The sequence below is a fragment of the Theropithecus gelada genome, chromosome 5 (assembly GCF_003255815.1).
Source record: "Theropithecus gelada isolate Dixy chromosome 5, Tgel_1.0, whole genome shotgun sequence".
NCBI lineage: Eukaryota > Metazoa > Chordata > Mammalia > Primates > Cercopithecidae > Theropithecus > Theropithecus gelada.
This window is the reverse complement of record NC_037672.1, coordinates 2,843,642-2,870,286: the sequence shown is the minus strand read 5'-3', so window position 1 is coordinate 2,870,286 and position 26,645 is coordinate 2,843,642. Positions and strand designations below refer to the sequence as shown.

The 26,645-nt window shown below is 59.6% G+C and overlaps 1 protein-coding gene across 3 annotated transcripts in view; it reads right to left on the bottom strand.

The window, feature by feature from the left end:
• SH3BP2 (SH3 domain binding protein 2) overlaps window positions 1-26,645 on the bottom strand; it is a 47,545-nt gene that overhangs the window by 6,505 nt on the left and 14,395 nt on the right. The window contains exons 2-13 of one of the 3 annotated variants that reach the window (XM_025386320.1): window positions 24,086-24,136; window positions 13,171-13,310; window positions 10,758-10,860; window positions 8,939-9,056; window positions 8,501-8,571; window positions 6,645-6,733; window positions 6,268-6,336; window positions 3,449-4,103; window positions 1,775-1,883; window positions 1,475-1,530; window positions 1,061-1,142; window positions 405-464 (exon numbers count right to left, since the gene is read on the bottom strand). In XM_025386320.1, the coding sequence (XP_025242105.1) occupies window positions 405-464; window positions 1,061-1,142; window positions 1,475-1,530; window positions 1,775-1,883; window positions 3,449-4,103; window positions 6,268-6,336; window positions 6,645-6,733; window positions 8,501-8,571; window positions 8,939-9,056; window positions 10,758-10,860; window positions 13,171-13,306 (1,548 nt within the window). In that variant the 5' untranslated portion in view covers window positions 13,307-13,310; window positions 24,086-24,136. Of the gene's footprint in view, window positions 1-404; window positions 465-1,060; window positions 1,143-1,474; window positions 1,531-1,774; window positions 1,884-3,448; window positions 4,104-6,267; window positions 6,337-6,644; window positions 6,734-8,500; window positions 8,572-8,938; window positions 9,057-10,757; window positions 10,861-13,170; window positions 13,311-21,517; window positions 21,777-24,085; window positions 24,137-26,645 lie in introns of those variants that run through there. The other 2 variants (XM_025386318.1, XM_025386319.1) reach the window with 2 other exon arrangements.

Sequence of the window (26,645 nt, the reverse complement as noted above, 5' to 3'; positions counted from 1 at the left end):
CTCTCCCTCTCACCCCCTCACCATCTCTCCCTCTCACCCCCTCACCCTCTCACCCCCTCTCCCTCTCATCCCCTCGCCCTCTCACCCCCTCACCCCCTCACCCCCTCGCCCCCTCACCCTCTCACCCCCTCTCCCTCTCACCCCCTCTCCCTCACCCCCTCGCCCTCTCATCCTCTCACCCCCTCACCCTCTCACCCTCACCCTCTCACCCTCTCCCTCTCACCCTCTCATCCCCTCACCCCCTCACTCCCTCTCCCCCTCACCCCCTTACCATCTCCCCTCTCACCCCCTCACCATCTCTCCCTCTCACCCCCTCACCCTCACCCCCTCACCCTCACCCCCTCTCCCTCTCCCTCTTACCCTCTCCCTCTCACCCTCTCACCCTCTCCCTCTCACCCTCTCACCTTCTCAAAAATGCGATAGTTCCTCACTTTGTTGGAGGCTTCGTCCCATACAACCAGGACCTACAGGAGGGAAGCAGGAGGCTGACGGCTCCCTGAGAAACAGCGGGACCAGCCTTGGGAGACCGTGGGCTGGGGATAGCGGGGCAGAACCATCAAGGCTGGGTCCTGTGGCCCTCGGGGGGTGGGGAGGGGCTCCAGACCACCTGCATAGATAGGGACAGCGGGGACGACACTGGCAGCCCTCAGAGAGCCTCTGATGAGCAACAGCTCATAACCACCAAAAACCACTCCGACACACCCGGGAGAGCATGGCTCAGTGAGGCCACAGCTTCACGCTCGGAGGGACACGGGCAGACCGGGCGTTCCCACTGCCCCATGTGGCCTCCCCCACCCCGAAGCATGAGCCCTACCCCACCCGAGTCCTGGCCCCCACTGGGAGGTGGCCATCATCGCCCCCAATTTGCAGATGGAAATCTATTAGGGAATAGATTAGGGGGTGCTGCTGGGCAGAGAATTTAGCTGAGACACCAAGTAAGAGTCCACAAGGGGAGTGGTCTAGGAACTGCGGAGTCCTGGGCCTGCCCACAGCCTGGGTGTGTGGAGAGCCAGAGAGGCCAACCACATGGGGCCTTGGGGCATCTTCCCCTGGCGCCTACCTTCCCCGACTTGGTAGAGGAGTTCCGGATGCAGTAGAGTCCATCCTGGGGCTCTCCCCGGGGGCTTGTAGCCTTGAACAGCCTAAAATAAGACAGTCATATTGGCAAGTGAGCCCTTCTCGGGCAGCTTTCACAGGGACTTTCCCGCCCCGCTCCCAAGCCCGGCTTTCTGTCCTCTCGCTGTTGTATGTCTCAGGCGCTGAGTGTGTCGGGCTGCCGTGAAGCTGAGGGAAGCAGCCCAGCAGAGCCCTGGCCAGCCAGGGTGCCAGCTGGGCATGGGACACAGCAAGGGGGTCTACTCCTCTGGTTCCTTCTGCACGCAGGGCCATATACTTGTGCCAGCAACTCCCCAACACAAAAGCTAGTGAGAGGGACACAGCGGGGGACCCAGGGCATCCAGGGCTTTCTGCTGACCTTTCCACTTCGCAGGATTCCGTGGTGTTGATGAAGACCGAGTTGGGCAGCGGCACCTGCAAGAGGCTGACGGTGTCAGTGCCAACGTCGGAGCGATCCACCCACACCACCACTCCCCGGACGGCGGCCACCCAGTGCCAGGATCTGAGGCTTTGCATGGCGCTGTGTCCCCCCTAGGCTCCCGGGTTCTCGAGGGGTCCTTGCTCAGGATGGTCTGTGAGGGGCCACCCTGGCCTATGGCTCTCCCACCACCTGTCCCTCTGCTGGCCACTGGGACCTGGGCTTGCTGCTCAGCCTTGCCTTCTCATAGTCCTCGTCCGAGTCGTCCCCGCCAGCATCAGCCTGCGAGGGTTGCTGGGGCTTTTCAAAGGAGAAGCTCCTGAAGCTCTGCCCATCGGGAGGCGATCGCCTGGAGGGCGAGGCAGGGAGACGAAGGCAGGACCATTTCACTGTCAGACACGGGGACAGCCACCCTCTGCTCCCCTCCCCACTCCCCTCTGTGTGAGGACAGCAAGCTGCCTGCTATGGCCCCTGTGACCACAAAAGGCCCAGGACAACAGAGATCCGGGTAGGGCTCGTGCTGACTGCCCTGGGGTAGCAGGAATCGCCTGACACCTGAGTCAGGGGTCAGGGCTGCCACGGATGCTGGTAAGGGGGGCCCAGAGGCCCGAGCTCAGTGTCATCGCACCATCAACAAGTGCTCTGGATGTTCGTGGGGAGGAGAGGTCTGGACATGGCCAAATCACAGCCCACTCAGAGCTGCAGGGGAGTGGACGATGTGAACCAGATGAACAATGCAAAGTGACCCCGAGGGACGCCCATGGCAGAAGCCTGCACACCTCCCTGTGTGGCTAGGTGGTCCCGCTCAGCAAAGCCTCCCAGGCTCCAGGGAGGATTCACCGGGCCACACCAGCATGGGCGGCCAGCCTGTGGCTGAGGCTGAGCCCTGGAACCGCTCTCCCCACAGTCATGTTAACGGGGCCACACCAGCATGGGCGGCCAGCCTGTGGCTGAGGCTGAGCCCTGGAACCGCTCTCCCCACAGTCATGTTAACGGGGCCACACCAGCATGGGCGGCCAGCCTGTGGCTGAGGCTGACCCCTGGAACCGCTCTCCCCACAGTCATGGAAAACAGTGACTTCCAAACATCTGCACCTCTGCAGCCCTTGGTGAGCCAGAACCACGAGTGTGACAAGGGCTGCTCACAGGCACTTCCACGCAGGCAACAGGCATCTCAGAGGTGTTCCCAGAGCCCTGGGAGAAGGGCACTGTGGGCATTCAAGGGTGTGCGTGCGAACAGCACACCCATGTGAAACCTGCCCCTTTGCCTGCCAAGCAAGGCAGGAAGCCCACCTGGGGTCCCAGATGCCTCTGACCACAGCCATTGGTGTGAGTAACTCTGTGGGAGTGGGGGACAAACTGGTCTCCTGGCACTTCCCAGAAATAAAGCAGAAAGCATGTCAGCCAGACGCGGTGACTCACGCCCGTGATTCCAGCACTTTGGGAGGCCGAGGCAGGCGGATCACTTGAGGCCAGGAGTTCAAGACCAACCTGCCAACATAGTGAAACCCCGGTCTCTACTAAAAATACAAAAATTAGCCAGGCATGTTGGCAGGCACCTGTGGTCCCAGCTACTCAGGAGGCTGAGGCAGGAGAATCACTGGAACCCAGGAGGCGGAGGTTGCAGTGAGCCGAGATCGTGCCACTGCACTCTAGCTTGGTTGCCGGAGTGAGACCCTGTCTCAAAAAGAAAAAAACCCAAAGCATTCCAGCAAGCTTCAGGGCTGGCTCATGGACATGCTTCACATTCCACCATGGCAGACTGGAGGCATCAGGGAACCTTCCTACCCCTGCACCTGGTACCCCATCGTGGGCTAAGAGTGCCAGGGGAGCGGGGTGGGCACAGTGCCCATCAGAGGCCAGGCCAGGGTCTCTGTAGCTGGAGGCAGGGCTTGCAGCCGCAACACAAACTCACTGGAGGTGGGGAAGCTGTGGTTTCTCTGGCCTGGGCAGGACTGCGGGCCGTGCCGTGGCCTCAGGCACTGGCAGCTTTAGTGCAGGAGGCCGGGGAGCCACGGGGGGCACAAAGAGTCCGGGCATGGCTGCCTCCCTTGGGGGGTCCTCTTCAGCTGTCTTCAGGAACTTGGGCTTGTTGGCTGGCACAGGTGGGGGCTCAGATGTGGGTGGTCCCCGGGGGGACAGGTGGAAGGACTTGAGTTTGTCACAGTTTCTGGAGGTGGCAGTGGCCATGATGGCAACACTGGAAGTGGAGCAGGCCCCGTGGCCAGGGGTCCAGGGCTCCGGGCTAGGGCTGGCACTCTCCCGGAAGCAAGGGGGTTTCCGGAGGCCGGGCGCGGTGGGCATGGCGCCCAGAGGGGGGTCACTCATCCTTCGGGGGGTAGGAGGTACCCTGGGGCAAGGCTCAGCCCGCCTCGGGCCCGATGGCTCCCTCTTGGAGTCCTCGGCAGCTGGGCCAACATCTGGGAGGCCGTGCTTAGGGGGTGGGGGTGGCAGCAGGGGACCAGGGCCCTTGGAGGTAAAGGAGTGGGCCCGGGGCATGTCGGAGAAGGCTGGCTTCCTGGGCATGGGCACTGGGGGTGGTGGGTAAGCCGGTGGGTGCGTCAGGGCATCTGTAGAGCAAAGAGACCCAAGTTGGACCCTGACAGAGACTGAGCCAACACTATTCTCTGCTGGCAGTGGTCAGCCGAGTCAACCAGGACACAGCCTGCCCACCCCCGCAGCCGGGCCAACCAGGAGTGCAACCCGTGGTAGGCCCACGCCACAGCCTACCCACCCCCGCAGCCCAGCATCCAGGACTCCCATCCTGCCTTCCCCAGGGTCCCAGACCACCCACCACCCCCAGCCCTCCCCATTCATCCTCCCTGTGGCAGCCTGTGGCCGCTTCCTGAAGCCTAGAAGACACCTGAGGAGCCATGAGGTTCACAGAGGTGGAAGGAAGTGAAAGGAAGAGAAGTCAAGGAGGATCTCAGGGCTTGGCCGGAGCGAGAGGGAGGACGGAATTCCCAAGGACGGGGGACGGGAGCAGCTGGGAGGGAGGTAAAGGCCTGTGTTTGCTCAGAACATGTCCAGAAAGCTGGGAGATGCCAGGGGATGAGGGGTCAGAGAATGTGTGCAGAGTTCAGAGGTCCCAGCTGGACACGAGTCAGAGTCGGCAGCCTGCAGATGACCCAGGCTGTCACCCGGGGAATTCGGGAGAGGAATGAGGCCTGAGTCCCGGGCATCCCTCACGGGGCCAGCACAGCGAAGAGGGCCCTGGGAGCATGGGGCGCCTGGAGGACGGGCAGGCAAGGAATAGGTCGGGCGCCAGGCTGGTGTGGCTCAGGACTGAGCGCTGGAACTGGGAATGGGGAGGCCACAGGGATCCTGGACGAGAAATGTTTTGGGGAGAGGATGGAGGGGGTCCAGAGGGAGGGCGAGCGGAGCAGTAGCATGCAGGAGCACTGGTGGCTCCCAGGCCCATCTCTAGCCTCACTGGGCCGCAGCTCAGGGCTGGGCAGATGGAGTCCAAGCTCGCCAAGGCTGGGCCAGCCAGGCTAAGACAGGAGGGTGAGGCCGGGCGCGGTGGCTCAAGCCTGTAATCCCAGCACTTTGGGAGGCCGAGACGGGCGGATCACGAGGTCAGGAGATCGAGACCATCCTGGCTGACACGGTGAAACCCTGTCTCTACTAAAAAATACAAAAAACTAGCTGGGCGAGGTGGCGGGCGCCTGTAGTCCCAGCTACTCGGGAGGCTGAGGCAGGAGAATGGCGTGAACCCGGGAGGCGGAGCTTGCAGTGAGCTGAGATCCGGCCACTGCACTCCAGCCTGGGTGACAGAGCGAGACTCCGTCTCAAAAAAAAAAAAAAAAAAAAAAAAAAAAAAAAAAAAAAAAAAAAAAAGACAGGAGGGTGTGGGTGAGGCGATGGGCATGGTGAATACTGTGAGACAAGAGCTCTGCACGGAGGGAAACTGAGGCAAGCAGTCCACAGATCCTGGTGGCACTGGGGCCCCAGAGGGAAGGAGGGAGGGAGCGGCAGGAGAAGAGGGGCTGGATCTGGGAGCCTGAAGGTGGGAGGGGATGGGCGGCAGAGAGGACACAGGGTTAGGGACTGGGGTCGGCAGAGGCCAGGTCAGTGAGGACAGGAGGCTGGAAAACAAGGAGGCAGGGGCGGACACAGGGAAGATGGAAAGATCAAGGATCAGCCCCAGACATGAGGAAATTGACAAGATGAGGGGGCTGGAGAGATAATGGGTAGGGAAGAAGGGAGGGAGGGGACAGAGGAGGACAGAGGCACGTCCTCCCCAGCCAGCTCATGCTTCCGTCATCCACATGTGACCACCTGTATCAGCCTGTCTCCATGACTAGGCCGTGTGCTGCAGGAGGTAGGTAGACACTGGGATGGGATGGGGTGTGGTGGGGCAAGGACCTGGTCTGCAGCAGTGTCCACACAAGCTGGCAGTCATGGGAACATGGACCTGCCCTGAGTCTGCGTGCTCCTCAACGTCCTTCCTTCCCCATGCTCATCCCCCAGCGCCGCCCTGGCTCCACCTGCCACTTATCGCCATGTGCCTGTCCTTCCTCCTGGGAGGTGGGAGGAGGAAACAAGCAGAGCCGGCAGCGGGTACACCTCTTCTGCTCCAATCCTCATAATACTTGGGCCACCACAGGGAAACAGAAGCCACCCAGAGCGGTACCTGGGCCAACATCCCTAGCCTCGGAGGGGCTCTGCTCCCGGTCCCAGCCCCTGCTTCCCATGCACCCAGAGCTCCCCAGGCCCACCTGCCCCACCTACCCTCAAGCCTTCCGGGTTCCGGGGAGTCAGGCTCCATGTAGGAGTCATCCTCGTCGTCATGCTCATAGTCTGCATGGGAGGGGCGGGGGTGAGAGCCAAACTGGCCCAGGCCCAGTCTCCGAGCAATGCTCCATGCCTGGGGCTGAGTCCAGGAGGCAAGGGGTGAGCACCCACTGGGAGGACTGTGAGTCCAGACCCTGCTGCTGAAGGCCAGAACCCAGGGATGCCACTGCGCTCTGCCAAAGGGCCAGAGCAAGGAGCACAGACGAACACACCTCCCTCTCCTCCACAGCGGCCAAGAGGAGGGCTGGGCCCCTCACTGTCAGAGGCCAGGTGGGGAGAGGCGGATGGGGAGTGGACGCAGAGAAATTCCTCACCTTCATTGTCTGTGGGGTATGGGGAGAGGCTGATATCCACAGGCCGCTCGACTGCGCCGTAGAAGCTGTCTGTGTCTGAGCTGGAGTCGCTGCAATGCAGGGTGGGTTGGGGCGGACAGTGAACACCAGGCCTGGGAGGTCCCTTGATGCTCACACAAAGGTACACACAGGCACACGCGGATACACGGACAGATACACAGATGCACACACAGATATGCTGACAGACACACGCACGCACGGATAGGCTGACAGACACACAGATGCACACATGGATACACTGACAGACACACAGATGCACATATGCACACACATGCACACGCAGGAACACAGGCACACAGACATGAATATGTATGTACACAAAGACACAGGGACACGCACAGACATGTGGACACACAGACACAAGGACTCTGTCACACAGACATGGAAGTACAAGGATAAACACAGACACAGGACAAGCACAGATGTTCACACACAGACACGGAGCAACACACGGACATGCACACACACAGAGCAACACGTGGACATGCACACAGACACAGAGCAACACGCAGATATGCACACACACACACAGAGCAACACACAGATATGCACACACACACACAGAGCAACACGCAGATATGCACACACAGACACAGAGCAACACACAGATATGCACACACAGACACAGAGCAACACACAGATATGCACACACACACACAGAGCAACACGCGGACATGCACACACACACAGAGCAACACACAGATATGCACACAGACACAGAGTAACACACAGACATGCACACACACACAGAGCAACATGCGGATATGCACACACACACACAGAGCAACACATGGACAGGCACACACAGACATGGAGCAACACGTGGACATGCACACACAGAAACACGCGGACATGTGCACACACATGGCGCAACACGCGGACATGCACACACAGACACGGAGCAACACGCGGACATGTACACACAGAGAAGCACGCGGACATGCACACAGAGCAACACACAGACATGCACACAGAGCAACACGGGGACATACACACACAGACGCAGAGCAACACGTGGACAGGCACACACAAAGCAACATGCAGACATGCACACACAAACATGGAGCAACACACGGACATGCACACACAGTTACAAGGACAGACACGAGAACTGGAGGCTGTGGTGCCTCCTCTGGGTATCCCTCCTGGCCCACAAGGATGGCCGCCCTGACTGTGCCCACCTCTCCACCTGCTCCTGCCTCAAGAAGGCTTGGGCGACTCTGGGCTGGGTCCGAGGCAGGACAGGCTGGACCAGGGGCCAGAAGCTCGGGGTCAGGCAGGGACCTGCAGGGCAGCCTTGGGTGTGCCCAGCCCTCCCTGGGCCTCCTGTCCCCACCAGTGGAAGGACAGGAAGGTTTGTTCCCTCCACACCATCTCGGACCAGGCAGTCCCAATCCAGAGAGTAACTGCTGGGCACTGGGCCAGCTCACGGGGCAGGCTGCCAAGGCTCCGAATGCCCAGCAGCGACCCGCCGGGAGATTCATTCTGGTCTCACTCCGGGTGAGCCAGGGTGGGTGTAGGGGGCTGGGAACCCAAAGTGCCCAGCTGCTGCTGGTGGCGGATGTATAAACACACATGATCCCCTAACAGGAACTACCCATGGCAGCAACACAGAAAAGACGTGACAAGACAGGGCTGGAGGTAGACAGAAGCAGAGAGATGCATGCACACCCATACGCGGGGCCCGCCTGGCATCTCCCGGAAACTTTTAAGGAGAGAATTCTATGCCAAGCCCGGGGCTGGGAGGCGGACACCCGGGTCAGGCCCAGGCGCCCCAGGGGCCCTCACTGCCTGGCACGCCCCGGGCCCGGGCTCACCTGGTGTCCAGGGGCAGGTCTCTCTTTTCGTGGAAGTGGCCAATCTCCCTGCGCAGCAAGGCCATCCAGCTCTGCAGGTCAGCGGGGCTGCGGTGGGCACGGTGCCACCAGGGTGGGCCCCACCACACCCCTCCACCATCGCTGCCCTGCCTGCTCTGCTGTGACTCCCAAGGTCAGGGGAGGAGACCCAGCTGGATACAGCATGGCTGTGTGGTTCCCCTCAGCCCACAGGGGCACCTCCCAGGACAGCACGTTCCTTGTGTGGGCGCTGGCACCAGTCTCTGGGCACGGGGATGGGGCTAGGGGCGGTGCCCACCCAGCTGCCTGTGTCCTGGCCACACCTCCTCCTTGCTCGGGGCTGAGAGGCCAGAGCCCCGGCACCAGCAAGCCCCCGAGGCGGGTCCAGCCTGGTGCCTGCAGGCCCACACCCCCAGTCACCTTGCGCTCGTCCTCGGAGGAGGCCGAGAAGAACCACGTGCGGTGCTTCTTGCTGATGTGGATGATCTTGAAGGGGAAAACGTTGTTGGACGTGGTCTCCTCGGCCGCCCGCATCACCCTGGGGGCACAGCGCCAGGGGTCACGGCCTGGTTCACAGCTGTAGGGATGGCCTTCCCACAGCCCCCACCCGTGAACGCATCTCGGCACCAGCACCACGCCCCAGCGGAAGCGGGCAGATCAGGGTGGGCCCGGGCTGCTGATGCTCCCGGTAGTGAGCTTCATGCCCAAGCAGGCATAAGGGGGCATGGAGGGGCGTGGAAGAGGGGTGCTGCGTGGGCTTCCTAGAGGCAGCAGTGCACAGGAGACAAGGACACACCTGCCTCGATGCCCGCCAATGCCACTTTACATGGACGCCACCCTCCCACCTCTGGCCCCACTTGCCCAGGCTTGCTTGGCCTGCCTGGGGGCCCCCACAGGGTTCCGTGCCCCTGCGGCCCAGCGGCAGCCCTGCGTGCATTTCAGGGAATGACTTGTGGCTGCTCTGTGGCCCACTCACATGGCCAGAATGTGGGGTTTGCACTGAGATCACAAAGTGCATCATGTGGGAAGCCCTGCTGGTCAGGCACCGGGCAGGTGCACTTATATGGCCCATAAGAGAGCCTGGCCAGAACCCCTCAGGCCCAGCATTCCCTGATGGGCTAGACAATTCCCCGGGGCATGATTGCATCTGCCACTGGGCCCAGGATTCACGGCATGGCTGGCACATGCTAGAGGCCAGAAGGTACTGTGTCTGTCTGTGGAAAGGGAATGCCTTTCCCCAGGGGACTCCAGAGCTCTGTGCCAGCCTGGGGGCCTGGCACGGGGCTGGGTGCTCTAACAAGGCTGCCCTACCAGGCCTGTGGCCAGGGTGCAGGCCGGGGCCTAGAGTCACTCCGAAGGCCCCAGTCCCGCTACCGACACCATGTGACCCTTGATTCCTCATAGGCAGGAGGGGCTGAGCCCTTAAGGGGTGCTAAGAGGCATAGATGAATGCTGTGGGGTGCAGGGCTCTGGTGGGGTGGCACCCAGAACCAGAGCTGGGTGCCAGCATTAACTCTCTGCGTGGGCCCCAGGCCATAGGCTGTGCCAACGCACTCCCCCACCCACCTGCCACCTGGCCACCGCCCACCTGTCACCTGGCCACCACCTACCTGCCACCTGGCAACCGCCCACCTGTCACTTGGCCACCACCCACCTGCCACCTGGCCACCGCCCACCTGTCACTTGGCCACCACCCACCTGCCACCTGGCCACTGCCCACCTGCCTGTTAGTGCAGAAGGCCTTCTAGGGCACCTCATGGCCCATCACTGGATAGAGCCCAGCCCAGGACATGTGTGAAGCTGGAAACTGATCCCAGCCTGGGAGGACCCTGAAGCAGGGGATCCTGGGGCCGGGCCAGAGTTTGGGACAGGGCCTGGGCTGGCTGGGGTCTGGGCTGCCTGGAAAGAGGCCATGGTGGGTGAAGGGGCAAGGTTGGCAGAGGGGAAGGATGCAGAAGTCACTGGGTGGTGGCCAAGTGGAGACTCTGGAGAGCAGGCTGTCCAGGCCCCTGTGACCTGTGCACGAAGCCACAGGAAGACCCTGGTACACCCAAGGTCCTAGGCCTGAGGGCAGGACCTATGGAGAGGGTGAGGCACCATGGAGGCTAGGCAGGGAGGGCAGGGGATGGGCACGAAGGCTGCTTCAGGAAAGCACTTTCCTTTAGGCCCAGCCAGGGCTCTGCCGGGAGGGACCCACTGGCTGTGGGGGCCTGAGGTCAGCAGGCAGGTCGGCACTTACCGGTTATAGCCACTCAGGGAGAAGGCACCCTGCGGGGAGGCGGAGGTGCTGCTCTTGAAGTAGTAGACGCAGCGTTTGTGGATGATGACAAAGCGCAGGGGCCCTGTGGGAGGTGGCAAGGGCAGGAGGGTGAGCCTGGAGGGGTGGTTGCCAAGACCCCCTGTGAGGACCCTCCCCAGGGCAACTTGGGGCCAGGCCTCCTGCCTCCAAGCCTCGCCAAAGGGAAGAGCAGGGAGCAAGGTAGGCATGCTGTCCCCTCCCCAGGAGCCCAATCTGGGGCCAAATAAGGAAAAATGTGTGGTCATACTGGCTAGCCCGAGCGCCACTTGAAGGCAGGCCTGGCTGCCCACAAAGAAGGGGTAGATGTGGGAGGCTGTGTGGAGCCACCACGAGGAAAGGCAGAGCCAGGACCAGAGGCCCAGGGAGGCCACAGCTGACTTGCTAGGTGCTGCAGGGCTGTTGGAGGCTCCCTCTACATCAGAGCTAAAAGAGGGGGGCTAAGGCCAGGCGCGGTGGCTCACACCTGTAATCCCAGCACTGTGGGAGGCCAAGGTGGGCAGATCACCTGAGTTCAGGAGTTTGAGACCACCCTGGCCAACATGGTGAAACGCCATCTCTACTAAAAATAAAAAATTAGCCAGGTGTGGTGGCGCATGCCTGTGATCCCAGCTACTCAGGAGGCTGAAGCAGGAGAATTGCTTGAACTCAGAAGTCAGAGGTTGCAGTGAGCCAAGATCACATCACTGCACTCCAGCCTCAGTAACAGAGTGAGATTGTCTCTAAAAATAAAAGATGGGGTGAGCCTGAGCAACATGTGAAACCCCGTCTCTACAAAAAATACAAAACTTAGCCGGACATGGTGGCATGCACGTGTAGTTCCAGCTACTTGGAAGGCTGAGGTGGGAGGATCACTTGAGCCCAGGGGCTGCAGTGAGCTATGTTTGCACCACTGCACTGTAGTCTGGGTGATAGAGTGAGACATAAAAATAATAAATAGGCCAGGCATGGTGGCCCATGCCTGTAATTCCAGAACTTTCAGAGGCTGAGACGGAATCACCCGAGGTCAGGAGTTCGAGACCAGGCTGACCAACATGGTGAAACCCAGTCTGTACTAAAAATATAAAAATTAGCTGGTCATGGTGGCACATGCCTGTAATCCCAGCTACTCAGGAGGCTGAGGCAGAATCACTGGTACCTGGGAGGTAGAGGTTGCAGTGAGCTGAGATCACGTCACTGCACTCCAGCCTGGGCAACAGAGCCAGATTCCATCTCAAAAAAATAAATAAATAAAAAATAAAAATAAATTAAAAATAGGCTGGACGCGGTGGCTCACACCTGTAATCCTAGCACTTTGGGAGGCCAAGGTGGGTGGATCGCTTGAGTTCAGCAACTCCAGGCCAGCCTGGGCAACATAATGAAATTCCATCTCTACAAGAAACTTAGAAAAAATTAACAGTGCATAGTGGCATGCCTGTAGTCCCAGCTGAGGGGACCACCTGAGCCTGGCAGGTTGAGGCTGCAGTGAGCCATGATCGTGCCACTCCACTCCGGCCTGGACAACAGAGCAAGACCCTGTCTCAAAAAAACAAAGTAAAAGAGGGAGACTCAGGAGCCCAGAGAGTTTGCCAGTGAGGGGCCACTGGTATGGGGCCACCCCTAGGTGGAAAGTTACACTGAAACCACCCCAGCTCCACTGCCCCAGCCCTGAGCAGCGCCTCCCAGGCTGGGTGACAAGCCAGTTATAGCTCCTCCAAGGAGGCTGTCTGTGCAGAGGAGAGCAGCTCAACCAGTGCCCTCAAAGGAACGAATCAGTCCAGCCTGGACATCTCAATCAGGTGGCCCGGCCAGGGAGCCCCTGGCAGAGAGTACTGCTACTGCAAAGGCACGCAGCACCTGCTGCTCAGGCCCTGATGCTCTTGGCCTTCAGTATCTCAGCATTTGGCCATCTCCTGAGCCTGAGGGCTGCTTCTTCCTCTCAGCCAGCTGTCCTGGGGGCCAGAGCCTGGGTCTTGTGCAGCTCCAGAGGTCCAGCACCCAGCCAGGACTTGACACATAGGTTCACTGTGGGCCAAGTGACCAACTAACTCGCTGAACACTCATGGATTCAGTGAGGGCAGCACCAGAGGCCAGACCTACCTGGCCACCTGTGGTGCCCGGGTCCTGGCTGCAGGCTGCAGCTCCCCTTGCCAGCTGGCCAGCAGTGTGCACCACCCTGAACCCTGCTACAGTCCTGGGGGCTAGGGAGGTCAACCTCTGGTTCTCCAGGGGTGCCAGCCACCAGAGAGGGAATGGGAAAATCCAGAGGGCCCACCACGTGAGGAAGCAGAGGCTGAGAGGATGCTCACGTACATGTACATGGCCAGCCCTGCCCCCACGCCCTCCCACTGTGCTCCCTGCCACCCTGGGGACTCACATTTGAGCAGCTGCAGCTGGGTACCGCCCTTCTTGTGCAGGTAGCCAGCCTTGGCCACGCCCCCAGGCATGGTTAGCAGGTTCTGGGCACCAATGGCCTTCATAGGGACAGGCCAATGCATCTCTTCAGCCGCCATGAAGCTGCAATAAAGAACAAAGGCATGAGGCTCAGCTACGGTCAGGCAAGAGATGGCTGAGCCAGGGCGCTCATGGGGACACTGCCAAGATCCAGGACACAGCATGGAGGGTGGGGCCATGACAGGCAAGGAAACCCCTTTTCTGAAGGCCTTGGGCTTCCGGGTGGGACCCCAAGGAGAGACAGAGCCACCTGGTCCACTCAGTCAGCCCCTGGTCCACTCGGCCACACACCCGACCCCAGGATCCTGAGCGCTACGTGCAGCCCTTTCTCTCCACTGGTTCATTCTGCACACAGCAACTGAGTGCAAGGCCCCGTGGGGGCTGGGTAGAGATGAAAGAACTCAGAAAACCCCAGCCCAGGTAAGTCAGACTTCAGGCCATAACTACTTCAAGTCCCAGTGCCAGATGAGCCTATAAGGGGCCTAGACAGGAAGAAGGCAAGTGAGCAGCCAAGAGTCCCCAGTTCCCAGGTCAAACGACCTGGACTCCCGTCCTGGGAGAACCCAAGACTCAGTTGCTGGAGAACAGAGTGGATACCCTGCCCAGCACCCAGCACACTGTGGTCAGCAGTGGCCGTGACCACCATTTGGTGGGTTGGTTGCTATTCAACCCACCAGCCCAGGATATCACTGCCATTCCCTCTGAGCCCAAGCAAGGACCACACAGTCAGTGGAGGACCAGTGACTGCCTTGGGGCTAACCCAGGCCCACCAGACCCAACGTCATGCCCTGCCCCCTACTCCAGCCCCCCTTACTCATGCTCCAGCTGCTCTCCTTGAGATCCACCATGTGTTTAATGCTTCCTCCTCTGCCTGAAATGACCTCCACCCCTTCCCATGCAGAGAACTTCTACTCATCCATCAAGACCCAGGTTGAGAGTCTCCTCTTCTGCTAGGCACCCTCACTGCCCACTTAAATCCAGCATCTTCCTCACCTCTGATCCCAGTGAACAGTACCCCCACCCTGCATTGTTTGGTCTGTGCCTGCCCTCATTCCATCCTGGGTAGGTCCCTCCTGGGGCCCCAGTGGAGTTGGATGGGAGCAGGCCTGTGGCCAGTGTCCTGTTAAGCCCTTAATGGAGCAGCTAAGGTCAGATCCAGATGCCCAGTGGGGCTGGGACTGGTTCCACTACAGCTCCAACCCCAAAAAACACACATAAAGAAAACTAAACCAGGGCAACATAGAAAGACACCATCTCTAAAAAAAAACAATAATTTTTTTTTTTAATTAGTCAGGCATGGTGGGGCACATCTGTAGTCCCAGCTGCTCTAGGAGGCTGAGGCAGGAGGATCACTGGAGCCCAGGAGTTTGAGGCTGCAGTGGTCTATGATCATACCACCACACTCCAGCCTGGGCAACAAAGCGAGACACTGTCTCTAGAAATAAATAAAACAGCCAGATACAGTGGCTCACGCCTGTAATCCCAGCACTTTGGGAGGCCAAGGCAGGCAGATCACTTGAGCTCAGGCGTTCAAGACCAGCCTGGGCAACACATAGAGACCACCATCTCTAAAAAATAATTAGCTGAGCTTGGTGGTGCACACCTATAGTCCCTGCAGGAGGCTAATCCAGGAGGATCTATTGAGCCAGGAGTTCCAGGAGGCAGTAAGCTATGATTGGCCACTGCTCTCCAGCCTGGGCAACAGAGCTGGAGCTAAAAATAAAAAATTAAAAACAAAATAAATAAAAAGAAAAGTACTCTCCGCTTTTAGCAAACCAGCACAAGTGCAAGAGGACGTCTCCAAGGCATCAGGCTGTCTTCTGCCGGCCTCGGCCTGGGTCACCCGGCTGGACCCCACCAGCTCCTTCTGCACCCAAAGCCAGCCCCTCTGGGCGGGTCCCAGCCGCAGGGCCCCCAACCACAGGCCAAGGTTTGGAACAAAGGCGCCGCCACACCCCAGCGCTCGCCCTACCGCGCTCGGCCCGAGGGAGCTCCACGCAGTGGGGAGTGGCGTGCCCGGTCCGCCCGCGGAGAGCTGCCCGCAGACCGACAAGCCCCGTGCCGGCCTGAGCCCCCCACCCGCCAGCTGGGACGGTCCACGCCCGCCTTTGTTCCCCCAAGAAGCGCGTGGGCGACCAGCAGCGCCCGGGGCTCGCGGCCCGGGTCCAGGGGGTCGGGGCGCGGGGTCCAGACCCGGAAGCTAGAGGCCCGCGTCCCGGAGTCGGGGCCGGTGCTCGGTACTCACGGCGTCCACGCGGCGGGCACGGCCGGCTTCCCCGGGGCGGTCCACGCCCGCCTCCCCTGCGAGCACCGGCACGGCCCCGGGCCGCGCCCCCCGGCCGCCGCCGCCTCATCCCAGGCGCCCGCCTCCCGCCGGCCCCAGCTCCGCGGCCGCGGCCCGGAGCCCGCCATGCCCGCCGCGCCCGCCGGCCCTGGCCCGGCAGCCGCCGGCTCCTCCCCTCTCGGCGGGGGACGGGGCGGGCAGGTGAGGATCCCGGGCCCGCCCCTCCCGGCACCGCCCCCTGCTGCGTCACCGTGCGCGGCCGCCCCCTGCAGGCCTCAGTTTCCCCACGCTGCAAGGAGGGTGGTGGGCGCTGGGGACAGGAGGCCCATTTCTGTCGGTGCAGCGGAATCAAGAAGCCTTCGATGCAAACGAAGCCTCCTGCTCCACTCCCCCAGCACCTGCGAGTCCACACAGCTTGGTTGGAAATCCACGGCGGGCACGACAGCCTCGGCTCTGAGGCCCTGCCCAGGTCCCATCTCGTCCGGCCCTTCTGACCAGCTCCCTCGGGAAAGTGGCCTCTGTTAAAACGGCACCTGCATGGAGGGCGGCAGCAGGGCAAGGGATCTGGCACGTGCCCCGCCCTCACCTCAGCTTCCTGCGGGACTCCTTGGGCCTTCAGCCCCAGATTCCCCAAGGAGCCAGGGGTCTGGTCCTTGGCACCTCCCACCTGCTTGCCCATATGCAGGCGCCTCACCCAGGAGAGTCCCCTGGGGTGGCAAAAGGCCAGCAGAGGCCCTTGCTGGCCTCCCAGGCATCCTGCCTCCTCCATCTTCCACCTGCACACAGGCTGCCACCAAGATGGACCAGGTACAGGTGTGGCTCTATAAGCCTGGGCCTGACCTCACCTAGCTGTCCATCTGGGGCACCCACCCTGGTTTCAAGGCCCCACCTCAGGCCCACTCTCTGGGCTTCCCACTGCACCCAGCTTTCAAGGCTCCCACCTCCTTCCAGCCACCCTGCCAGGCCCCTCTCCATTGCCTCTTGGCAGCCCCCTCCACTTCCTCTCCTCAGGCCTCCCAGGCCTCCAGCCCCCCACCCAGCATAGAATCAACATGCACACCATTCCCATCACTGCTCAGTGCTAAACCTCTAGGGCCTCCTCATGCCAAACTGGCCCTCCCTGATTCAGTCACTCCTGCCCTCTACCTTCTGTGCTCCTATGCCAGCCGGACCCTATGGCTCCAGTTACCTGAATCGAGCAAGCACCCACTTGCAGGCCTCAGCCCATGCTGTTGCCACAGCCTAAAGTTGAAATTGAACTAACCCAGCCCTCAAAAGTTGGCTCAAAAGAACACAGCTGCTTCACAAATTTCCAGAAAATAGAAGAGGAGGGGAACTCATTCTATGAGGCCAGCATTATCCCAATACCAAAATCAGACAAAGACATCACAAGTAAACTACAAACCAATATCCCTTATGGATATAGACATAAACATCCTCAACAAAATACTAGCAAACTGAATCCTGCGACATATAAAAGGGATTCTACACCAAGACCAAGTGGAATTTATCCCAGGAATGCAAGGATGGTTTAATATTCAAAACAATGAATGTAATACACCATATCAATAGAATAAAGGACAAACAACCACATGATTTTGACAGATGAAGAAAAAGTGTTTGACAAAATTCAACACTCTTCCATGATAAGAACAGTCAACAAACCAGGAATAGGAGGGAACTTCCTCAGTCTGATAAACGGATATGTGAAAAACCCAAAGCTAACATACCTAGTGGTAAAAGACTGAAAGCTTTGCCCCCAAGAACAGGAACAACTAAAGAATGTCTGCTTTACTTCTATTCAGCATAGTACTGGAGATTTTGACCAGAGTAATTAGGCAATAAAAAGAAATAAAAGGCATCCGGAATGGAAAGAAAGAAGTGCGATTATTCACCGATTAGATTATTTTACATACAGAATATTCCAAGGAATCCACTTAAAAATTATTAGAATAGCCAGGCGCAGTGGCTCACGACTGTAATCCCAGCACTTTGGGAGGCTGAGGCAGGTGGAATACATGAGGTCAGGAGTTTGAGACCAGCCTGGCCAACATGGTAAAACCCCATTTCTACTAAAAATACAAGGTGGCAGGCATCTGTAATCCCAGCTGCTTGGGAGGCTGAGGCAGGAGAATCGCTTGAACTCAGGAGGTAGAGGTTGTAGTGAGCCGAGATCGCGCCATTGCACTCCAGCCTGGGGGACAAGAACGAGATTCCATCTCAAAAAAAAAAAAAATTAGAGTGAATGAGCAGCAAGGTAGCAAGATACAAGATCGACATACAAAAATCAATTCTATTTCTATATACTAGCAACAATCCAAAAATGAAAGGAAGAGTTAGTTCAAGCGTTCCCTCTTCCAGGCAGTCTCCCATAACCTCTCTGGAGTCCTGTGTCCCTCCCTTGGAGCGAGCATAGCCTTCTCTGCCCCTAACACTGACCACACTAGGTGGTCATTGTCTCCCATGCTCACCAGCTCAGATCCAGCCTAGGGGGGAAACCCAGGGAGCCCACAAAGAAGGATGGAATGTTCACCCCATGGGTGACGGGGACTGCAAGTTTCCTGGAAGGCACAGGAAGCTGAAACAGAGCCCCTACCCTGGGGCATCACTCCCTACTGGGCCCCCGCCACCCAAAAGCTTTAAGAAGACGTGGCCTGTGTGTTGAAGTGGGAGGAGCCACTGTGAGGACAGATGAAGCCCACCACCTCCTCCTGGCTCCACACCTGGACAAGGCTCAGCAGGAAGAGTTACAGGGACAGGTTACAGTCCTATATGGGTCCAGCTCAGTGGTCAGGTAGGGGCAGGCTTTACTTCTATTCAGCAGAGTACTGGAGATTTTGACCAGAGTAATTAGGCAATAAAAAGAAATAAAAGGCATCCGGAATGGAAAGAAAGAAGTGCGATTAGTCACCGATTAGATTATTTTACATACAGAATATTCCAAGGAATCCACTTAAAAATTATTAGAATAGCCAGGCGCAATTCTGTGAGGGGCTCGTTCCTGCCTGGCTGCTGTCCTGCTGTGGGCAGGATGAAGCCTCCTAGGTGATCATCAGCTGACCCTGGGCAGGAGGGCAGGTCATGACAAGGTCAGGTCATGTGGCACCCTCACCTCCCCTGGGAATTCCTCACTTCAGGGATAGACACTGACACCCGCAGCCCCTCTCCAGAGGAGGGACCATTCAAGGGGAAACCCACCCCTGCCACCCTACTAGCCTCTGCCCCACCTGGCCCTGCCATGTGCCAGGGGATGGTACCTGCCCAGGAGCCCAGTGCCAGGCCAGGCTGAAAGCAGAAAGGGGAAGTGTCGGCTGAGGGTGACGATGGGCCATGGAGGCCGTGGTGACCATACTACTCTTGGGGAATCTCTGCCCAGCTCACAAACTCCAGCTCCACTTGTGCTCGGGAAAGCCAAGGGCCATCCCCAAGGAGCACCCACACTCCTAGTTGGCCAGGACTCCCTGGCTGCACTTCTCAGTGCCCAGCCCCTCTTCCAGGGACCTGATGGTTAAATTCCATTCATTCATTCCAGGGGACTCCACAGGCCTACTTGCCAGCTCTCTGGGTGCTTCAGTCCCTTCCTCTGTAGAGGCAGACACCCTGGTGGGGACCTGTCACCATGCTTCTGCGGTGTCGGCTGAGTTAACATGGGTAGGAGCTGTGAGGGAGAGTGCCAAAGACCTGGGTTCACATCCTCCCCGGGGCCCTTCTTCCACTGAGCTCCCACCTCCTCCAATGTAAAGTGGGTATGGAGGAGTCCACTCTCAGAGTCCCCTGACACCTCTGCAGCTGCTCTCCGGGGCAGGGCTCTGGAGACACAGGGGCCAGCGTTGGGTGGCCAGAGCTGGTGGTAGCTGCTGGGCTCCATGAGCCCTTCCAGAAAGTATGTGATCTTTGCGTGTGTGCACACGTGGGGATATGCATTTGAGCTTGTATACTTGTGCGCGTGTGTGTATGTGTGCACGTGCACATTAGGGAAGGCGGGGCACCTGGGATACACTCTCCAGGTCTCTGTTTCTGTGCTTATCTCCCTACCTTCTCTCAAAGTTGCAATTGGTTCAGATGACCCAAAGGCCTGAGGCTCCTGGTGTCGGGGGCAGAGCAGGCAGGTAAAAAGTGCTCAGTCTCACAGAGACACCCCATCAGGTTCCACTTAATGCAGGCTCTGTGGCTCCCACCACCCTGGGGCCCCATGAGCCCTGAGGCGTGTGTGGTCATGGCCCGTGCAGGCCCTCATGTGCGCTGTGTCTCTGCACACCCAGTTAATGTCACAGGTGGTGCACTCACACAGGACGTGCACATGAGCTGCACGGCTCGCTTGCACACAGGCGTGAGCCCCTGCATGAGAGCAAGGTGGGGGCTCTGGAAGGCTGGGCTCCTGCAGGATCATCCTGGTTGTGGTGAGGGAGTCAGCACCTCATGTGACCATAGGGTCAAGGACTTACTGTTAGTGGTGACGAGGTTGGCCCCATTTGTGGGAGTCAGAGGGCAAGTTGGGGCTGGGGAGCCAGCCCAAAGGGAGAAGATACCAGGTCACCCTGTGCACTTATTCACACACTCATATATGCGCATGCTGTCACACTCATGCATGTACACTTAACACTCACACCATCCATACTCACATATACATGCACTCATTCTCCCACATGCCCACTCGCTCTCATACGTTCTCATACACACTCAGGCACTCACATGTCTACTCATATGTGCACACTCACACCCATATGTATACTAATATGCACATTCATCACAGTCACTCATGCATATGCAAGCACTCATTTACACACACACAGACTCCAAACACCAACAAGACCTGTCATGTGCAGTCTTCAGCATCTCAGTGTCCTGCAGCCTGTGTACAGAATCATCACCACCACTCCCAGCTGCCAGGGCCCAGTGCCAAGCTGCACCTCACACCCACTAAATCACCCAGGGTCCACCTGAGCTCAGTACTTTACTTCTATTTTGCAGACTCGGGTATAGAGGCTGGGAGAGGATCAGGCCTTGTGCCAAGTGCACTAGGCACTCCCTGTGGGCCAAGCTCTGTGCTTCTCAGTGATCGCCTCATCATCCAACACCTTGAGCTTCAAACCAGAGTCCTCCCTAAGTCACTGACGAAGAAACTTGGCCAAAGTCACACAGCCAGTAAATGGTGGCTTATGTACCACCCCCGGCCCAGCACAGCCACTGGCCCAGCTTGGCGCACAGTGGGTGGCCGGTGGCGGGGGTGGGATGCGCAGATGGGGCGGCTTCCACCTCGGAGCCCTGGCTGCCCTGCCTCCCCACAGCTGTTTGCTCTTCCCTTTCAGTTTCCCTCGTTTCCTTCCTCTTCCCAGAATCTTTCTCTGTTAACATAATCAAAACCAAAATTTTCCCGTAAAGGCCTAGTAACCAGCTACGCCAGAGAAGCACTGCCGGCTAGGGGAAGGGTGGCACAGCCTGGGGTTCCTGAGCACAGCCCCAGCCCGGCAGTCCCTGAGGTCCCTGTGGGTCCTCCACAATGCACCAGGTTTCAGAGCATGGCACTCCCCAGGTGGGCAGCAGGGACCTTGTGCAGCTCTCTCTGTCCCCCACACACAGAAACACACACTCTCACACACAACATGTGTGTACTTAGGACCCAAACACCAAGGCCACCCTGCAGGCTGTATCCCAGGAAATTCTCGGACCCAGGCCCCACCCCAACAGGCTGGCCCCTGCCTCCCTATCGGCCGCACGAGACGGGGGTGGGTGAGGGGTGTTCTCACATCACATTCCCTCTCTGGGCTCCCCCTGTGCCTGTCCAGCTCAGGGGCTACTCAAGCCAGACAGAGACCACTCTTCTCAGAGCCTGTTGCCTTTTGCAGGCCCAGGGCCAGCTCCTGTGGGCCTCCATGGCCAGCCCCAAGGAAGGCTTTGGCTCCCACGTGGGGCCCCCTTACTGGTTCTTCAGGTGCTAGACCAGTGCCGCCTCCCGAGCCCCCAGGCCTGGGGCCACCCCACTGACCTGATGGTGCTGACCCAACACATGGCCGTCCGTCCTTGTGACCTGCTCGGGGCCGGTGTCCTGAGGCCCAGGGAGGCCATGCGGCTCAGGGGCCACCAGCCCAGGCAATCTGCATCTCCCAGACATGTGAGGGCTGACGCGCCTGGCTGCCCCACAGCTGTGCCTACAGCTCACTCCTGCTGCATCTGAGGCCTGTGGCCGCCAGTGCTTCCTCCCCACCCGGGACTTCCTGTTCCCTGCTCCCTGGGCAGCACCAAGTAGCTGGCACTTCCTGCCTTCTGCCCCGGGAGGTCCTGAAAGTTGCCTGGGGCCCAGAGTTGCCCCTCATCCACAATCCGGGTTTTAGCCCCTGCCTTCCACTGCTCCTGCCCTCCCATGCTGTGGTCAGAGACCAGGGCTCTCTGGCTCCAGCACAAGGCCAGCTGCACCCCTGGGAGGAAGCTCCCTGCTGCCTCCCCCCACGGCCACCTCTGCATACTCGGCTTCTCCCTAGCAAACCATGAAACAACTTGCACCCTGGGTGTCAGGCCCAGCACAGAGCAGCATTTACAGCACACACAGGGATGGGGTCACCTTACCAGCACGCTCCTCCTGCCAGGGCAGCCACTGCCTCCTGCTCTGCCATCTGAGGCCACACAGAGGGCTGTTATGTCTTGCACCCGGTTCTGTGAATTTCAAGGTGGCCACCTCTGTGCCCTTTGACACCAAGGGACTGAGGAACTAGGCCTGGGCTCCGGCACTTCTCAATTCCCACCCCACCCTCAGTGTTTTCGTGTCCCCGCACCCACACCAGCTCTGCTGATACCTGGTTTGCTAGAAAGCACATTATGGCTGAGTGGCAAAGCACACTCCCGTACTCACCGGCCCTTGCCCCAGGGCCTGCTCAGAATCCCGCTCCTCCCAGGGCTGCTCTGCTCCCACCAAGCTCGGTGCCCTGTCCAGGCCCAGAGCCGGGAAGGGGGAATGGGGATTCTACCCACTGGGTGCTGAGTGCCCTGCCTCTCCTCCCAGAACTTGCCCAGGGAGGACAGGACCCCTGGGCAGAGGCAGCTGGAGAAAGGGGCTTTCTGGGGCCTGGGACCACCCTCACAGCAGGATTTGAGGGTGACAGAGGCCACAGAGCACAGGGCCACAAAGTTGCAGGGGCCTCATCTTGCCCACCAGGCTTCCTAGGGCACGGCCCCCTGAATCCAGGCTCCCAACAAACCCTGGACCCCAGCCCCATAACCAGCTGTGCAGGTCTCAAGCTGTCCCATAGGCCTAAGTGTCAGGTCAAAAAGGGCAGCTCCCAGGCTAAGAAGCCTCCATCTCCCCGGCAGTATCTGCAGCCCCAGCCCTACTGCCAAGGCCGCCCTAGAGGACCATTTGGGCTGCAGACCTCCTGCTATCTCCTAGAGGGTGAGGAGCTTGGGCTTTTAGGCCTGGGGCCTCCTTAGCATGGGCACAGCCCATGCACAGCCACCCTGGCGTCCCCAGCCTGCGCCAGCCTCAGTCCCCTCAGGTGGCCAAGGGCAGACCACACCTTCAGCAGAAGGCTCGCCACAGCAGGCAGACAGACAGGGCAGCGAGGGGGGCACGGACAGAGGGGGGTCTCTTCCCATTCTCCTTCCTCCTTGCAGCAGGGTTGAGATCAAACAGCAGGTGAGGAACTCCTGGGCCACGGCCCAGCCTGGACGATGAGGCAGGCAGTTCTCAGACAAAGTCAGGGCTGCAGGGTCCAGAGGAGGAGCCAGGCCCTGTGGGTGCTGGACTGGGGAACGCCTCCCAGAGGAGGGGCCCAGCTTTGATGGAGGAGGGAGGGTTTGCTGGAAGGGGACGGGGTGAGGGAGCCACAGGAGGAAGGGGCTTGGGGTGAGCAACCCCAGGGTTGGGAGGAATCCACAGGCAATGAGGTGGCCAACGCACAGCTTCGGGGATGACAACCCGTGAGGATAAGAACCCAGAGGCAGCGAGCGCTCTCAGGAACACGCCACCCCTCACTGGACAGGCAAATGCAAGAGCGAACAAGGCCTGAGCTGGAAGCAGGGACCAGGCTCGCCCCTGCCCTTGCTCCGCCAAAAGCCCCACACTCATAAACTCAGCAAGGCGGAAGCGAGCAAAAGCCCCACCCACCCTGGCCCAGGCCCATCCCCTGCAACCCTGGTCCGGTGCTGTGATGCTACAGGGGGATGCTACAGAAGGAAGCTGGAGCTGGAAGTCCTGGGCTTCGGGGTGACCTCTGCAGACCCCTCCTCTCTGGGCCTTAGCTTCTCCAATTGCTCTCTCACCTCCCCTTCATCCCTGCGGCATACGACACTACCGTTCATATTCCTAAACACAGGCCGTTCTCCCCTCCTCAACCGTGGCCACTCCTTGACCTCTACCCTGTGCCGGTAACCATGGAGATGACCCCATGCCTGCATCCAGGCAGGGGGTGTGTGCAGCGGGGCCTGGCTGGGGCCGCCTCACTGGGCAGCCCTGGTGTCCCTCTCCATCCTTCCCAGGTCGCAGGTGCTCCCCTGCCCTGAGCTGGTGCCTCAAACTGCCAGGCTTGAGGACTTCCCACCATGCCAGACACAGGGCACTTACCAGGATGAGTGGGAGCCAGCCGGCAGGGCAGGCAGAGGGCCAAGGGTCAGCCTGAAAAAAAAGAGGGAGGGAGTGTTCACTGGGTTCTGGAGGCCTTCAGCCCACTCAGGAGTAAGGCAAACACCCAGCACAGTGGGTGGTGTCTGCAGCCACCACGGAGCTGGCCTTGCCCTGGCACCTCCTGCCTCACAGCCCCTGCCTCATCTCAAGGCTTACAGCCCAAGAGGACAGTCCTGTTGCCATCTGCATCTCTGGGGTTCAGAGAGGAAGCTAGGGAACAGTGGCATGGGGACTGGCACCCAGGGACCCTGTACCCAGCCTGGTGCCTGCTTGCCGCCTTCAGGAGAGGCTCAGGTGCTGAACATGTCAAGGAGGGTCTACCGAGCTCAGGGAGGGCACTGAGCCCAGGGGAGGGAGGGAGGGCACTGAGCTGGGGGAAGGTGGACACTGAGCCCAGGGGAGGGAAGGAGGGCACTGAGCCTGGGGGAAGTGGACACTGAGCCCCAGGAGGGTGGGTGGGCACTGAGCCTGGGGGAAGGTGGGCACTGAGCCCAGGGGAGGGAGGGAGGACACCGAGCCTGGGGGAAGGTGGGCACCCCCACAGGGGAAAATCTCAAGCTCTCAAAATAAGATGTTTTGCATGAGCCCCTCCCATAGGGCCTGGGTCCACTCCACAGCCAGCCCTGGGACCCTCCCAGACTCTCCCCAGCCAGAAGCCCCTTCCCTCCCTGCCCCATTCTGATTGCTGTCCTGTGATGTGGGACCGGGAGGATTCCCGGGAACTCGGACTGGGCACTACCCAACTGGGGCAGAGGGAGAGGGCACCCTACAAAGCAGGAGCCTGCCTGGGGTCACATGGTGTAGTGGGCTGAATGGTGGCCCCCAAAAGCTTTGTCCACATCCTAATCCCCAGAACCTGTGAACACCTTATTTGGAAAAAGGATCTTAGATGTAATTAAGTTAAGCGGCACATCCTGGATTGACCAGTGGGCCCTAAACCCAATGGCAACTGTCCTGTAAGAGATGGAGTAGGAGAAGATGCCTGGAAAGGACCGTGTAAGGATGGAAAAGAGGCTGGAGGGATGTGGCCACACGCCAAGGGCACCAAGGATCGCCGGCCACCGGCAAAAACTGGGTGGGGAGGAAGGGGCTTCCCCAGCGTCACTGGGGCAAGGCAGCCCTGTAGGCCCCTCCGCTTTGGACTTCTGGCCTCCGGAACTGTGAGAGCGCACATTTCTGTTGTTTTCAGGCCCCTTGTGTGTGGAGCTTTGTTAGGGCAGCCCAGGAAATGAATCCACACAGAGACTCACCTGAGTCCTTCCCCAGGATGACCTGCAGACTCCACTTAGTCTGACCCCCAGTGTGGGTGTGCCTGTCAGGGAGAAGCAGGCTCCACAAGGCTGTGACCACAGCTTTGTGGGCTCGCCTCCGCGGATGCCCACAGCCTCCTGAAGGCTAGGCTCTCCACCTCCCACCCTCCTGCACACAGGGTCCACCAGCCTCACCTGCCACACCTGACCCACCCCGACCAGGCTTGCTGACCCCACCTCTTGGCCTCACGTTCACCCCTTTGGCCTGCCCTTCCTTGGCTCAGGCCAAATCCACCACGGTGCAGCGGCAACGTTGGTTCCCTGTCCAAGTGGACGGGGTGTGGCGCCTGCTTTCCCTTCCTGCCCTGGGCCCCCGACACTGGACCTGTCATGCACTTGCCCCATCCTGGTACCTGCAGTCACCTCCACATGGAAACTAAATGCTCCCTCATCCTTTGAGGACGGAACCATCTAAAACCTTGCCCCCTTCTCTGAAATCTCCAAGTCAATGGCACAGTTCTGCCACCAGCATCACCCCATGTGTCCCTGGCACTCCCCACGGGTCCAAGTCCCACTGAATCCCCAAGGCCCAGGTAGGCACCTGGCCCATGGCAGGACCCAAAAGAAGGACAGACAAACAGATGAGTTCACTGTCATGTCCACACATGAGGCCAGACCCAGACCCTAGCAAGGTTGTAACCAGTACATTCTTCAGAGGTTAGAGTGAAGAAATTGTGACTTAGTGCTAATCGGACTCTCAGCAAGAGAGGTTTTCAAAGAACTGGTGTGCAGCACGGCCGCAGCTGAGGCCCTTCCACACCCCTGGACCTCTGCCCAGTGAGACAAGCTGCTGGCCAGCCCTGGGCACGCACGTGAGGCTGCTCACTGCAAAACAGAGAAAGCCTGGTGCATTGGAGTTAGCAGTGTTCCCAGAAGACACAGTGTGATCGGGGCTCAGAGGCCCCAGGGGCTTCGCAGAGCGGTGCAGTGTGGAGGCAGAGTCAGGCCACTCCTGTGTGCGACGGACAGAGGGAATTAAGAAAAGCGCAGGCCAAGGGCCCCGTAGGCACAGCTGCCTGCATGGCACCTGGGCTTCAGAGGGCAAGGCCAAGCTGTTGGTGGATGCTTGGCCCTCAAGCTCTGTCCTCAGAGGGAAGCTGCAATGTTCTCACATCCCCGAATGCCCCACTGGGCCTTCCTCTCCCAGGCCTGGTGTCTCTGTCCCCAGCAAGGGTTCTTGAGATGGGCAT